Source organism: Lucilia cuprina, chromosome 2 (genome assembly GCF_022045245.1).
Source record: "Lucilia cuprina isolate Lc7/37 chromosome 2, ASM2204524v1, whole genome shotgun sequence".
NCBI lineage: Eukaryota > Metazoa > Arthropoda > Insecta > Diptera > Calliphoridae > Lucilia > Lucilia cuprina.
Window position 1 is genome coordinate 24,948,746 of NC_060950.1, and position 16,736 is coordinate 24,965,481.

At 32.0% G+C, this 16,736-nt stretch overlaps 1 protein-coding gene across 1 annotated transcript in view; it reads right to left on the reverse strand.

Moving 5' to 3' along the window:
* LOC111687581 (CD109 antigen-like) overlaps positions 1-8,253 on the reverse strand; it is a 12,858-nt gene extending 4,605 nt beyond the window's left edge. Inside the window, 5 exon segments of the mRNA XM_023450021.2 lie at positions 853-1,099; positions 2,154-2,421; positions 2,487-2,748; positions 2,811-4,139; positions 7,987-8,253. Of these exon segments, the coding sequence (XP_023305789.2) occupies positions 853-1,099; positions 2,154-2,421; positions 2,487-2,748; positions 2,811-4,139; positions 7,987-8,051 (2,171 nt within the window). The 5' untranslated portion in view covers positions 8,052-8,253.
* Between the last annotated feature and the right edge of the window lie 8,483 nt (positions 8,254-16,736).

Sequence of the window (16,736 nt, forward strand, 5' to 3'; positions counted from 1 at the left end):
CTATAGTCTAGTCTATAGTCTAGTCTATAGTCTAGCCTATAGTCTAGTCTATAGTCTAGTCTATAGTCTAGTCTATAGTCTAGTCTATAGTCTAGTCTATAGTCTATATTCTAGTCTATTGTCTTTTTTATAGTCAAGTCTATAGTTTAGTCTATAGTGTAGTCTGTAGTTTAGTCTATACCGTAATCTAGTATGTCTCTCTAGTATATAGTCTGTTGTGTGGTCTATGTAGTCACAATCTTGAACTTATGATGATTAATATGATTACCAAAACCAGAATGAATTTATCCAGTTTTTCGAATTACACAGTTAAGTAAATCTACCCGATATAATGGGGCTTTAAAAACATCTGTTAATTATTATTTAAGTTAAAACTATTTTGCAAAATTGTTAAGTAAATTTAACATAAATTGTATTAACAAATTACATTTTATAAAATTATTAAGTTTTGCGTACTTATTTAGGTTATTAAAAATCCAATTCTCTATGAATTCTTTACGTATTTTTGGTTCTATGCTGGAACTAGTAGCAGGAGCAAAAGAACCAGAAGAGCCAGCTTGTGGCTGTGCTATACCATAAAGAGAACCTCCCGCTATGCTTACACTATTAAACGGTACAATTCCCGGGCCCAAAGGCATTTCAACGTATAAGGGATAATAGTCTGAAAATGTCGAAGTTCCACGATTATATATTTAAATGATAACTTAATTTGATGATTCAATGTCTTCTTAAAAATAAAACAATCATATAACACATGCACAAATGATGCTTAACAGGCCCAATATTTTTTTTGTAGAAAATTAGTAGCACATGTCATAATGCTCAAACAATTCGAATTGCAATTTTTCATACTTGTCTATATTATTAAAAATCCAATTTTCGACAAATTCTTTACGTATTTTTGGTATCATACTGGAACCAGGTATACCAGCTGTTGAATGTTGTGGTTGTGCTAAGTGAAGGGTAGGAGAAACCCCTCCGTATGCCGTTACTCTATGTTCAATCATTGGTCCTGGAAAGCCCATTGATCCTGAAAAGCCCATTGATCCTGAAAAGCCCATTGGAAAACCTGGTCTACTATAATAGATACGAGGATAATCTGAAAATTTTATTTTACTTTTATACTTTCTTAACCTTTTTTTGTAACTGTGTCATTTTTTTTAATAGATTTAGTCGATTAATTAATTTGAATAACGTTGACTTACATTAGAAATATGTACTTACTATGAACATTAAGATGTTATAAGAAAGTGGGTCTTTTATGAGGACTTGAGTATACTATGGACGAAAATATTTCGATTTTAAGAGAAAGTGAAAAAATCGAACAACAAATGGCTTGTGTGGAATTTCTCTAAATACCTTGCTTTTTAAACGATTAGATGAGAAAAAAGTACGGTCAATTATGGACCGATTGCTATAAATTTGGTTCAAAAAAATAGGTGAAATGTGGCTTTTGTTGAACTTACGAAGCCGAATAGCTGAAAATTGACTTAAAGAAACTCTGAGCATAATATGGGATTCGTTCTAGAAGAAAGTCATTTAAGAAGTGGTTCTGCTACAACTACATGCATATGGGCAATTCTATATCAAGTGACCTAAATAAAAATATTAATTTTGATAACATTTGCATCAAGGCAGTTTTTGACCGATACATTTGAAAATTTCTTTCTGGCCTACTATCGACTAGTAAGTAACCTTGGCGCCAATTTTATTTAAATCGGAAGGCATCGATATCAAAAGTTGGGTCACTTGCCACACAAAATTGTCCATATGTATAACAATTTTAATATAAGAATTTTGATAGAATAGTATAAAAATATTTTAAAGTCAGAACTAAACAAAATAGGTAAAACCAACACCCAAACAGATTAAGTTTTTTTGCCTACAAAGTCGAAGTAGGGATTGAACCAACCTATTATTACTTTTGTAAATCCATGTTTCGGAAAAGTCTTTACGTATTTTTATATTTAAATCACTGGTAGTTCCTGGTTTTGTTATACCATTATCACTTTGAAATCGGTTCATTATCAAATCTTCATTATCAGGAAATTTTTCAGAATCACTTATGTAAAATGAATTCTCTTTAAAATGAAACAAATTTCAATTAGATATCATTTGTCTTTATAGTCAAGTTAAAGAATGAAAATGTTTACCGGTGGAATAAGGATAATTTGCATTGGTTTGGGTAATCAGACCCGATGATCTACCCGGATAAGTTCCATAACCTCTCATATAAGGAGTCGAAGTATCATATGTACTTAAATTGTCAATTATTTTTTTCCTATCCAAATCATTGCCAGATTGTAGCAATAGCACACTTTGATCGACGCCCAAAAGACCCACAAATGAATCTGGATCAGTTTTGATATTTAATGTAACCTCTTCACTGGGTTTGGCTTGTTTGGGTGCCGTGATTTCCATCTTAGATAAAATATAAGTTTTATTGTCGTTTTATATATCTATTATTGTTGATGATTTAAACTCACCTTATTTTGAAATTCTTTGGGAAAATTAAGTGTCATTTCTTGAAATTTCAAATCACCATTAAGTACAAAATAAACATATAAATATGACTCGGGTACCATTTCAAATGAGGGCTTAAATTTAAGTTCATGAGATTTGACATTTTCGGGTAATTTTACGTGTTCTTGTTTAATAATATTACCACGGGCCACAACGGCGTAAACATAGTAGGGAATATAATTATTCGATTTAATATCGACAACAACATTTTGATCAAGCTGAAGTCTGAAGTTTTAAGAAACTTATAATACATTTCTCTACGAATATTTGTTAGTTTTATTACTTACTTTTCAGTTTTCTTTACCAATTTCAAAGGTCCTACATCTTCTTCATCATCTTTAATTTCATTGTCTTCTTTACCCCTAAAAGGTGGTAGATTCTTAGTTTGATCTGCATATGTCACTTTCACATCATAATAGTAGCCTACCGAATGTATAGTCAGTTTAAATAAGGCCATACCATTTTTATCAAGTTCACTAGTAAACTCCATATTTGCTTCAGCTGGTACAGCTGAAAAGCCATGAACATAGTATTGAGGATTTCTAGCTATCGAAAGTTTCACAACATGTTTTCCATTTTGAACTGGTGTTCCGTCGAGATTTTTCACAAATACCTTCAATTCAAATGGTTTATTGATGACATATTCATAATCAGTTTGAGGTACTTCAATTTTATATCGAGAACGATGTAAATTCACCGAAGCCGTTTTATTTTGTTTATTGCCTGTATATTCTTCGGTCATGACAGCCAAGATGTTGATAGGTGGCATATAGTAATAATAAGTGAAACGATTATTTGGACTGAAGAATTCTAAATTTAGATATTTTTTCAAATCGAATTCGACATAACCCTTGCCATCTACATCTATGATTTTATTAAATTTAGCTTGGCCATAACTGGCATCTACTGTAATGATAGCTTTACCCTTAACCGGTTTACCATATGTGTACTTGGAACGTAATGTAATTTTCAAAGGGTCTCCATAAGCAATATCTTTAGCTGTCTCTATGTCCACACTAAATTTTGGCAAAACATATTTCGCCACTTCAAATTTCTTTTCAGTTTTTGTATCTTCTTGATTGGGCCCCAAACTAACCGCTATTAGCCAGTTACCCAAAACTGGTTGTTCGGATAATTGAAAATTTCCCGTATACACACCCTTCGTTAATTGAATATCTTTGATTTGCTTAACAAAGTTTCCGCCGCCATCTTTAAATCCTAATGTTAAGGGTTGTTCTAATTTTGCTGGTCTTGTATTTTCATCCAAAACAATAATACGATATTGTACTAAATCTCCCGGCTTATAGACCGCCTTGTCAGTTTGTATATACATTTTTGGTTCTTTATTTTTAAAATTCAATTCAGTGGAGTTTTTGAAAATTAAACCTTTAATACCCTCCGATTGTAAATGATATGTTCCAAATTGTAGTTTAGGTATTTTAAAGTTGACTACTTCTGTATGGGAGGGTAATATATTGAGGGTTTTTTGTTCATTGTACGATGGTCCTTTTATGCCAACTTTAATTGTTGCCGGTTCGGAGTTTTCATGTAAAGTTACGCTGACGGAATAATCATGCAGACCTTGAATGGTACCAGGTGCTACAATGGAGTAGAAACTATAAAGGGAAATTGAAAATTTAATTAACAGATATATATGCATATGTATTGTGAATAAATAGTTCGATCCTATATCATTACAAAATTCAAAACATTTTAGAAAAAATTTATAAGATTATTTTAAGAATTGTATTCTTGATTTAAAACCGATTTGTATATGTTTTTGTATCGGTGTAGGGTGGGTGTTTATGACATTTTATACATTTCTATTATCATTATTTGAACACCTCTAACTAAGAATATCATAAGGATCATCAAATTAACTTCTTCATCAGAAATTAATTGACAATAAAGTGAGTTATAAGCGACCATTTGACTCACCTTAACCGACTACTTACGGGAATATTAAAGTATTAGAATTTTTTAGAGTGATATTCTTAAGAAGGTCCTCTATGAGTACTAAGATAATTATGGACCAAATTTTATAGAATTTATCGTAAAAAAACGATATATCAGGGCGATATTATAACATAAAAGTGTTTTTGATGGACGTATTGGTAAGGGCTTGATAAAATACTTCACATATCTATGCTCATAGACTAATATAATAATATTTCAATAGACTAGTCTATAAACAAATCCATAGACCAATTACTGGTCTAGCTTATAGGATAGACAATAGACTACTTACTACATCGATTAGTTAAAAGACTAGTCCACAGACAAGAGTCTTGTCAAGAGACAACTCAGTAGAGTAGTCTATGGTCTAGTCAATGGACTAATTCATAGACTAGTACATAGTATTGTCAATAGACTAACAAGCACACAGACCAGTTAATTAACTAAGCAATATACTAGTAATAAACTAGTCAATAGACTTGTCAATAAAATAGTCAGTAGACAGATTAGTCAATAGCCTAGTTCACGGACTACACAATAGACAATTCCAAAGACTAGACAATAATTCTAGGAATTAGTTAATGCACTGGACATTATTCTATTCTATAGGACAGTACATATGATAGACTATAGTCCACAAACAAGTCTACAGATTAGTCTATAGACTATTCAAAAGGTTAGTCCAAAGATTAGTCAACGGAGTTGTAAATAGACTAGCCAGCAGACTAGAAAGTAGACTAGTCGATAGACCAGCCGACAGACTAGTCTATAGACTAATCAACAGTATAAGTCAATAGTCTATCTTAAAGGATATGCAATATACTACTACACAGAATAGTTAAGAGACTAGTCCTTAGACAAAGACGAAACTACAATAGACTAATCCATAAACAAGTCAATAAACTAATCAATAGTCTACCTTATAGGTTAGGCAATATACTACATTACACAGATTAGTTAAGAGACTAGCCAAAAGATAAGACTACAGTCTTGTCAACAGACAATTCAATTACGAGTCTATAGTGACTTGCACAAGTCATTATAGACTAGTAAGTAGACGGTGGCATGTCATAATGTCCATAGACCATGATGTGACCATGTCCATGACACACCTTAAAGCGATATAATGTTTATGGACATTATGTCACATTTTAAAATGTCGTAATGTCCATGGACATTTTTAAACTTTTAAAACAGAAATGTATTAGAAAATTTGTTTAGAATTTAAGAAAGGGACACACTTATCACGAAAAGAATTGCTTCTAAATTTGGTGTCTGTTGCATTTTGGATTCCTTTTAAAAAGTGTCCTGGATAGCCGGCCTTCAGAGAATTCAAACCCGGGGAAATTCCGAATACTAGCTTCGCTAACATAAGCCCTTTTTTGATAAATAAACTCTTTGAAATCCATGGACTTTCCGTCGCATTGCTCTTGGACATTCTGACACTTTAGAAAAAGTCATTATGTCTATGGACATTATGACTCAATTTAGTGTGTCATAAGATCTATGGACATTATGACACACCACCTCAGTAGACTAATCAATATTCTAGACAATTTATTAATCCCTATTATAATCAGATTAGACTATAACCGTAGAAATTGATTAATAAATACTTTATTTAACATACTATTCAATGGGCCAGTCCATATGGTAGTCTATTGACTAGTCCATAGGATAAGTTATTGGTTAGTCCTAAGACTAGTCAATGGGTTAATCCATAGACTATTCAAAAGGTTAGTCCTTAAATTGGTTAAGGGACTCGTTAATAGACTAGTCCACAGACTATACAGTCAGAGATGTAAATCAGTACTTTTAAACCTAAATTCATAAGGAGAAATAACTACATGTTTGTGTACGTTGCAAATACCAACACTAAATCCATAATATCCCTTACATTATATTTATGTATATGGAGGTATAAATTATACTTGAAACGGTGTTAAATGTTTGAAGAAGAACCTGTTTTGACCTTCAATACCATTCAACTGATAAGATATTTTATTATTAACACAAGTATTAGTGCAACATGATGAAAACCTATAAAAAACAATACCAATATACATACATATGAAGATTTCGTACTAAGAATATAATCACAATTAAAAATTCTAGGAAAACAATTGTATTAATTACTAAAAAATCCCCTATTAAGCACCCAAAAAATTGATATATAATCATCTATATATATAAAGTATAAACGTTACTGACTGACTGATTCATCATCATGAAATTTTGAGATGAAATTTTCACAGTTTGGTTATGTAGATTCACTAGGGAGGGATTTTTGTAAATTTGCACATTTACGGATAAAAAGGAGAAAAAACTGGTAAAACAGGTTTTCTTAGTTATTTTACACAATACTATTGAAATGAACAGATGGGTGTCTGGTACTTTTTTGAAATTCGTACTTTTAAGGGGTAAAAATGTGTAACAAAGGTGATTTTGGTACCTTTTTTGGCTCTTTATAACTTTTGAACTTATTAACATAATCAATTTTTTCTAAATATTTTGGATACATCTCTCAAAATTATGAGAAATCTGTTTCGTACTTTTTTAAAATTCAAACATTTTTGGGCATAAACGGGAGAAAACTTTATTTATGGTACTTTTTTTAGCACATTAAGAAAATTATGAATTATTCCTATTAAATTACGGACGTACTCTGTAATATTTATTGTAATAAAATGTTTGCTATTAAACTGGGGAAAAAAGTACCAAAAAGGGGGAAAAAAACGGGAAATTTAATTTTATTCAAACTCATTGGGTCAATTTTTATAAAATATGAAAAAATAGTTTATTTACTCACATAAAATAAGCTTTTGCCATATTATTATTATTTTGGAATTCGAATACTAAGACCTATATAGGACCAAATTCACGTAAATTGTTTGGTACTTTTTGAAATCACTTTTTTTTTAATTTTCTAAAAGATTCAACCTAGGAACATTAATTTTAAGATACATGGTCTTGACTGAATAATAATCTGTAAGTGGGGACTATTTGGTACTTTTCTATTCTTCAAATGGTACGTTTTTATAATGGTTAACCGGAGCACACGCAGTTATTTAATGAGAATTTATTGAGAGAGATTTTTGTATTTTTTTCGTTTTTCCGATTTAAATTTAGTGACCTTAGTGAATGAGAATCTACTGAAAGGGACTTTTGGTACTTTTGCATTCATCAAATTATATTTTTTGAATTGCATATAATATTGAACATAGAAACATAAAATTTTTTATTAAATGCTAATCTATTTCTTAGTACTTTTCTATCAAATATATAATGTGGAAGCTAAATGAATGAAACTAAAAAATACAATCTTCTTACTGAATGCGAATATAATATTCACGTGATATTGTACTTATAGAACTAAAACGTTAAAAAAATTTTAATCAATTTTAATTTTCTATAAAAGTAAACAAAATTTTATATGTATTTTATTTACGTTAGGGTAGCGAAGCACCCAGGGTATGCTAGTAATTATTAAAATAAAAGAAAACTTACCCATTGGCATTTACAAATATTAAAATTTGCAAAAATATAAAAGCTAAACTTAATGTTCGCTTCATGACTTTTGAAAAAATTGCTAATAATTATTGAAATAATAATTAATTGTTTTAATTTTTTTGTAATAAACCAAATTAGATTTGTGTTTAAAAAATTTGATTAATTTATTAAAACACTAGAACAAAATTAATTTAAAAAACACTTCAACTTTAATAAATATTTGTTTAGCATCACTTCCAAACTGAACTTGAGCTAAACTGCAACTGATTTTTAGTTAATACACATTGAGATACTTATTTAAATAAAACCGGTGATTTTTTTTATTTCATTGATTTTAACATTAGTTCTAGTGACAAGACTTAGTCTACTCTCTTTAGAGTGATTTTACACATTTTTATCTCTATCTCGTAGTTAAATGAAATTTGAGCTTCAGGCAAAATTTGGGGGTTTTATTTGTGCACTCATACAACTTTTCATGACGTGCTATCATTTTGAGACAACTTCTACATAACTGTAAAAAATTTCCAACTTATTCTACATCATCATTCTCAAAAAATTAAAGATACTAGACTTTTTTATTCTAAACATATATTTAGACTTAAGTCGCTTAGCGAATATATTCTGTTGGTATGTTTTTCAATAGTTTCTCTCTCGTATTTGCTAAGAGACTTTTCATGATTCTCTTATAGCCGGCTTTTTAATTTGTGCTATTGAGAATAATTAATAATACATAATACAAATACATATATAATATTAATACATACATTTCAATTGCTGATTTTTGTTAAAAAGGTAAATCCCATTTTTTAGAGCAAGTTTTTGAGTTAGCAATCAAATACCAATTTATAATCAGTTTAGTTAATCTAAAAATAAATTGATTCTGATGTTTTTGAGTACAAGTTTAAACTTTGCAGTGTTGCCATACAAAACAACAGAAAGCGTCACTGTTTGTTATCATAACAATGCATGTTTTATAAAAAAGAAGACAATTGTAAAAGTAATATAAAAATTAATAAAAACTTAAATTCAAAACAAAACAAGTAAGAGTTCTATATTCGGCTGTGCCAAATATTATATACCCTTCAAAATTATGTTTTAAAAAACAGTCAGAACAGAATTTTCTTACAAAAATTCAAAAAATACCAATTGTTCTTCAGAGCTCTTCTCTTCTTCTTAATTACATGCTTCTAGGTTCAATATTATAGAAAATTCAAAAAGTGCCTTTTTAGAAACAAAAAAGTGCCCAAAAGTCCCATTTTATACATTTTAGCTTGATCCGGGCTCTACATGCTTAATTTCTTATTTCTTGGTTCAATATTATAGAAATTTCAAAAAGTGCCTTTTGTATAACTAAAAAGTACCAAAAAGTCCCCTTTTATATGTTCTCGGCTAATCCGTAATTTTTTCTTTATACCCTACACCACTATATAATAGGGGAAGGCATTATACGTTTGTGCTGATGTTTGTAACACACAAAAATATTGGTCCAATACCCACCTTGAAGTATACCGATCGATTAAGATTCATTTTTTGAGTCAATTAAGGCATGTCCGTCCGTCTGTCCGGCTGGCTGGCTGTCCATGTAAACCTTGTGCGCAAGGTACAGGACGCAATTTTCAAGATAACTTGATGAAATTTGGACCAAGCATGTTTTTTGGCACGGGGACGAAGCCTATTGAAATCGGTCCATTATTTCACCTAGCCCCCATACAACCGTACCTCCCGATTCGGACTTTTCATGCCATAATTACGTTAAATATTCTATCTAAAAATTGGCACAAATAAGTTCTATATAAGTATAAATGACACTGTAGATTTTCGTAATGATCGGCCCTTATTTGACCCTAGCTCCCATACAAACCCCACTTCAAACAATGTCTTAAGCGTCTAAAATTGACTTGTAACCATTTGTATCGCAATGAAGCTCAACAATAGGTACTAACTGTTATTTAAAAATATATCCTTTTCCCAAATTTACTGACGATCGGTCCATATTTGTCCTATATAAAGCCTCATTAACAAAATTTAATGTAAGATTATGTATTTTGTTTTTTTTTTGCAATTTCTGTCTGATCATGAATAAAAAATCTCAATTTTTAATGAAATTTTCAGAGGCTATCCGGATTTTTGCTCATATCTACGGTATTTATGGATCGATGATGATTCTAAATAGCGATAATCTCGAGAGCAGAATTATTAAAGATTCGGATCTTAACAATACCTGATTTCAACAAGACGGTCACCCCAGGGGCATGTTTCCATGATGAAATCTCCATCATGGTAACCCGGAGTAAAAAGGTGCTAAAAATACCTCTAGTCTGCCGGGACTATAAACTAGTGATGTCAAATGTATCCTTGGCTTCGCCTCGGAATGAGTCATGAGGTCTAACCAGAGCACCATATAATCTGGCACTACGGGTGGCCAGTTGCCCGCAGGACTATGTCCTGGCTGGTCAGTTGGTTGAGGTTCCTTCGGGATCCATGCAGTGGCTGTGGTTTAATACCCAAAATCGCTGGGAGAGAATGTTGGTTTAAGGACTGATGTATTCTATACCTTATGGGTTGGATAAATCTCTCTTCGAACAGGTCTGTGTACAAAGCATCATATGCTAGATTCCTAAACCCGATCTGTATCTCATACCGTTCGTGTAGTGGGACGCGAGTATATGCAGGGGAATTGTCAGGTCAGTATTCAATGGTTGCCTGTCATCCCGTAGATCGATCTTTCTGATCATGGGAATGGAACTTATGCTAAAATTGGTGAAAGATCGGGAAAGTCTCTATATATTGGAGATTAGTACTGATTTCGTATGCCTTTTTACGCTTCGGGGAAGTTCTACGGTGTTGTTGCCATCTCAATAGGATATATTGATACATGCTGCGCGTCTATTTTTCGTGGCAATTACAGAAATTAATTGGCTTTGGAAATTTCTATTTCGTTTGTTACATTGATCGGTTCATAAAAAAGGGATCCTGATCCATTTTGTTGGATATTTCGAACTACCAAATATGTCTCTAGGTGATGTTGCCAAAACAACAGATCCATCTCAGTAGTGTGGTTGCGCGGGATTTAAGTGGTTCAGGAATGCACATCATAAGGGTGGTCACTTCCGCATTGCCGGAAGATTGATTTCACCTGATGTTGGGACTTGTCACTCCCTTTTATTGTCTTTAGACCACTGATTGCTTTTACCTTGTCGGGGTACGCATTGAGGATTTAGTCCTATGCGGCCTGTCATTCCGCAACGGAGCTGCTATGGCAAGAGATTAGAGAGCTCGAGTACTTCAACAAAGTGCTTGTACATGAATAGGACATTTATGTACAAAAATTGCTACCTGAGTTCTTCATTGAGGAATTTAGGGACGCATGGTAGACTGTCTCTAGTCTACCCAGTGGATGAAAAAGACCACCGTGAGATAAGGGCGTCAAGGCAGGTGCTCACATTAAATCTTTCGACATTCAAGCACACAGAAGGGTAGACAGAGAGACAGACGGTCATATCTTAATCAATTCCACTACCTATAAGGGTCCAGAATATATACTTTTCAGGAAGGTGAAGGGTATACAAAAATATACTAATCGATAAATTAAATATTTTAATATTTATTTAAACAAAAATTTTATTCATTTTTTGGCATCATCTTTTTACACTTTTGCATTTCTTGCTCATGTTTAAACCCCCGTCCATTGGGCGCTTAAACAAGCAAACAAAATTAACTGATTGAGTATTTAAAACAACTTTCGAAGATTAATTTTAATTTAATACCTAATCCTTCACTTAAAGATTGACCAATAAAGTTTAAAATTTAAACAATTTGCCAGATGTACTGATAACACAAGTCAACAAAATTGAACTTTTTTGCTTTCCTGTATCTGGTTTTAAACACTTTGCCAGACGTACTGATAACACAAGTCAACATAATCGAACTTTTTGTGTACCTTAAAAAATAGCTTATTTCTATGTATTTTCATCCGCTGAGTTCAAAAATCGTTATAAAATTTTCCGTTAGCTTTAGTCTTTGAGACATTGTGATTTTTGTACTGACATTGTTTACGCCATTTTTTGGTAATTTTGTACTAAATTTTGTAGAACTTCTAAAGTTTTTTTAACAACATGGAAATCTACACAAAATTATCTTTCTTAAAAGTATAATAATGATGTCAGTTATTGACGAATAACTATATTACCTTGCAAGGAAGTTGAAAATTGGGAGTTTTTTGTTTTATCCTTGTAACTATATTTTGGGCTAAATTCCTTTGAGTTTTTTCATAAAGCATTACCAACACAAACCAATAATACCATTTTTCGTTAAAATTGGAAATTTGCTAAAAACGCATTATATATGAAATTCGACATTAGTAAGTTTCATACGAGTCAAACGAGGTTTGATGGTGGGTATTTAAGATTCGTCATAGCCGAATATAACACTCTTACTTGTTTGAATTAACAACGATAAGTGTATCTTTTTAGGAGATATTAGGTTACCAAATTTACCCGTTTTTACCCCTTGAAAATTTTAATTTCTGAAAATCCCTTCTTAGTCGATTTACTTAATCAAAAATACATTAAGTGTCAAAATATCATGTTTTTAGGTTTAGCCGTTTGGGCTGTGCGATGATCAATCAGTCACTAGCGCGACTCTTTTATATATATATAGAATAAAAAATTTATTTTTATACCCTACACCACTATAGTGGGGTATTATTCGTTTGTGCTGATGTTAAGAACACACAAAAATATTGGTCCTATACCCACCTCAAAGTATACCGATCGTTTCAGAATCATTTTTTGAGTCTATTAAGACATGTCCGCCCGTCTGTCTGTCTGTCCGGCTGGCTGCCCATGTAAACTAATTTTCAAGATAATTTGATGAAATTTGGACCAAGTACAGTGACGAAACCTATTGAAAATTGTTGAAATCAGTCCATTATTTCACTTATCCCCTATAAAACCGTACCTCCCGATTTGGTCTTTGTATACCATAATTACGTCAAAAATTGGCGCAAATAAGTTTTATATACGTATAAATGACACTGCAGATTTTCGTTATGATCGGCCCTTAGTTGACCGCATTTTTAAATACTCATGGTGTAGGTCGACCATGCCCGACTATACTTTCCTACTGGTTTCATCAAAAATTTATCGAGATTATAGAAAAAATCAAAATAATTGCTTTATTATTAAACATAATACACATCGTTATAATATTCATTACCGACGGACATTGGAACTAGACTATAATAATTATACAATCTCATTATCTCTAAATTATACTAATTTACGCCAAATGAGAATTGTTGTCAGAAGATCTAATTGTAATAAAATTGTACATATATTGACTTACTAGTCTATATATTAATTAAAGTGCTAGTTTATCAATAATATCTTATATAAAAAAATTATAAATTTATTAATTAATCACTAACAAGATGTTTAAAACAACGTAGAAGAAATATGTAATAATCGGAAAACTATAATAGTTAGACGACTAGCTATATGAGTTTATACAAAAGATGTGAAAAAGTAGTAGAATATTTTGAAGTAGTGATAAATGTTATTCTTTTGGAAGTGCTTCGTTTTATTTTTGTTAGAATGTAACATTAGTTTCACTATAAATATTTTGGACAAATACTTGCGGTTAAGCTTAAACGGGGGAAAAAAGGGAAGTGCCACTCCCTGCTGGAAAAATATAGTGCTAGAATTGTCAGAATTTAGTGGGTCAACAATGAAATGCATATGAACATCTTAAAAACGGAGCGTGACACCTCTCATATGAATTAAAAACAAAAATTCGTATATATGGGAAACTACTGAAAATAACGTTATTACTTAAGTACTTCTAGGTAATGTTGAAGGTAAGTAGTTGTCATTGAAAAGTATGTTGTTGAGTAAGTACAAGTCATTAAATAAAAGTCGAGGTATTATTATTTCAGAGTATCAAGTATTATTTTCAGAGTATCAAAATACAATGCGAAATATCTAGTGTCAACTAAAAATCAATTTATAAGTGACGCCCTTCAACTACTTCTAGTACTAATATTTCTACCCTACACCACTGTAGTGGGGAGGCTAATTATCATTTTCTGAGTCGACTTAGCTATGTCCGTCCGTCCGTAATCAAACTACATTTGGCAATTTTGAAGATAATTCAATAAAATTTGGTACATTATCTTCTACTGTCCCAGGGACAAAGCCTATTGATAATGGTTAAGATCGGTCCATTATTTCACCTAGCCTCCATATAACTGAACCCCCGAATAGGGCTTCTAAGTTCATACTTATGTTTAATATACTCGTATGTCGTCAAAAAAACGCAAACTTAGTTCTATACAAGCCTCGATGACCCTTATGAACTCTATAGCATAGAAAGTATAGTCGGGCGTGATTGACCATATGATACCCTACACAAGTTATGGATATTAAATGTGATTTATTCTTTATAATAATTCATTGTCCCGATACATTTGAGCAATTTACGAATGAAAATTGCTGATTTTCTGAAAGAGGATTTATATCTGACCTAGGGGCAAATATGGACCAAGCCCGATAAAGTTTTGTAAATATATTTATATTTATATAATATTAATTTGTGCTGAATTTCATTGCGATACATGTGTTTATAAGTTAGTTTTGGAAATTCAAGTAAATCGACTCAGAAAACGATTCTAAGCCGATTGGTTGCTCAGAAGCCCTTTTCGGAGGGTTCTGTTGTATGGGGGCTAGGTGAAATAATTTTATTCATTTTCAATAGGATTCGTCCTAAAAAGGCGTTTGTGACAAATTTCATCTAATTATCTTGAAAATTGCGACCTGTACCTTGCGCACAAGGTTTATATGGACTGCCAGCCGGACAGACGGACGTGGATATAAAACGAATATTTTTGTATGTTACAAACATGAACACAAACCCAATATAGCCTCCCCACTAGGGAGTGTAGGATATAATTATAGCCCCTTATTTGACCCTAGCCCCTATAAAAAGTCCCCTACAAAATTTGACTTAAATGTCCACAGTTTTATTCTACAATAAATGGCTTAAGTATATCTGAGGCAAGGTACAGCAATGTTGAGAGTTTTGGTTCTGACCAGTCCATGCACAAGTACTTTGCTGGAGTACTCGAGCTATCTAATCTCTTGACCATTGGATGGCCTCTGTTGATTCGGCATCAGCACCTAGAGACGTAACCGGTAGACCGAAGTACGATCATCAATAAGCCGTAGACTTGTTCTTACTCACAGGGACACACTGTGGTAATTCTAATATGAATAGAGTAAACCCTGAACATATCTAGACAAGGAAGGAAAATTCAATGGTATCAAATGTATATGATACCTTTCATCCATCATCATTGAGCCCAGCACACATCTCATTCATAAGAGAAAAACATACGACACATTCATTCACAGGAGTTCGACAAAGAGTCAATACATACGAAAAAGGCAGTAATTTCCACTAATAGTTAACCACCTGGATGATCGTTATTTGTAATCGAGAATGAAGACAGTCGTCACTTTAGTGTCCTCTTTGTAAGCGGGAGCGGAGACAGTCGTCTCTTTACTATCCTCAAGTAACCTAATGACTATACTCTTAAAAGTATTTTTTTTTTGTTGCACTTCCGAAAGTAGTTATTTTACCCATCTTTTGAAGAAATATTTATTACTTTCTACTAATATGCCACCATCTGGTTGACTCAAATTTATATCTTTCGGGTCAATCGTCACATTATTGTCCCATAGTATTCTAGAGTAGACACTTGAAATTTTTAAATTTTAGTTCCATTAATATCTTACCACCCGACTAACTCCAATTCGTATTTTTCTGTCTTTATTTCTTTCGAATAAAGACAGTCGTCACTTTAGTGTCCCATTTGTAAGCGAGAGCGGAGACAATCGTTTCTTTACTGTCTCTTTGTAGGGTGTAGAGTGACGATTGGCTTCCTCGTAGGACAAGCCCATGTTAAAATGGTCACCTGGGTAGTCATGTGGCTAGGGGCCACCACAAGTGGTAGGTTAAGTGGTCAGTTCGGGACTGTCCCGTCGAACCGCTGGGACAATTCAACTTAGGTAAATATTTTATTATAAAAACTTAATCACATTTTACTTTTTGTAACAACTGTATGGTATTATATGGTCGGCCTCGTCCGACTATAATTTCTTACTTGTTTTCCATATAATTTCTAACACCGTTAATACTAGTGTCAGTTGTTAAAGTATGTACTAGTTGACATTAACCCAATTATCGCTGCATTTCTTGCAGGGGGGTATTCAAATTAAATGAAGTAATTATTTGCAATTTATATGCACATACATACATACATATGTACATAATTATTGTAAATCGAAATTAAATTGTTTTAAGGAAAATTTTTAATTATAGTGTAAATTAGTTTATTAATTACTCAAATGTTATTATTATTATTTATTTTCAATACATTGGATTTTATTTTTTTTTTTACAATAAATCCGATGTAATTATATTACGCATAACGGAAGGAAACCTAATAGTTTAAAGTGAAATATTTCATTTCCTGCAATCTTAACGATCTGAAGAGCTTTTGTGGTACCAAAAAGCATTACATTAATAGAGGATCTGTAATCAATTGAATATATTTTGGTAGCTAGTATAGTTTTTTTATGAGATAAAATTTAAATTTTATCTAGAATACCTTCTCAAACTCAATCTCAAATATATTTAGAGTATATAAAAGAAACACATAAGCGCAACATAAGATCAGTTAGTTAGAA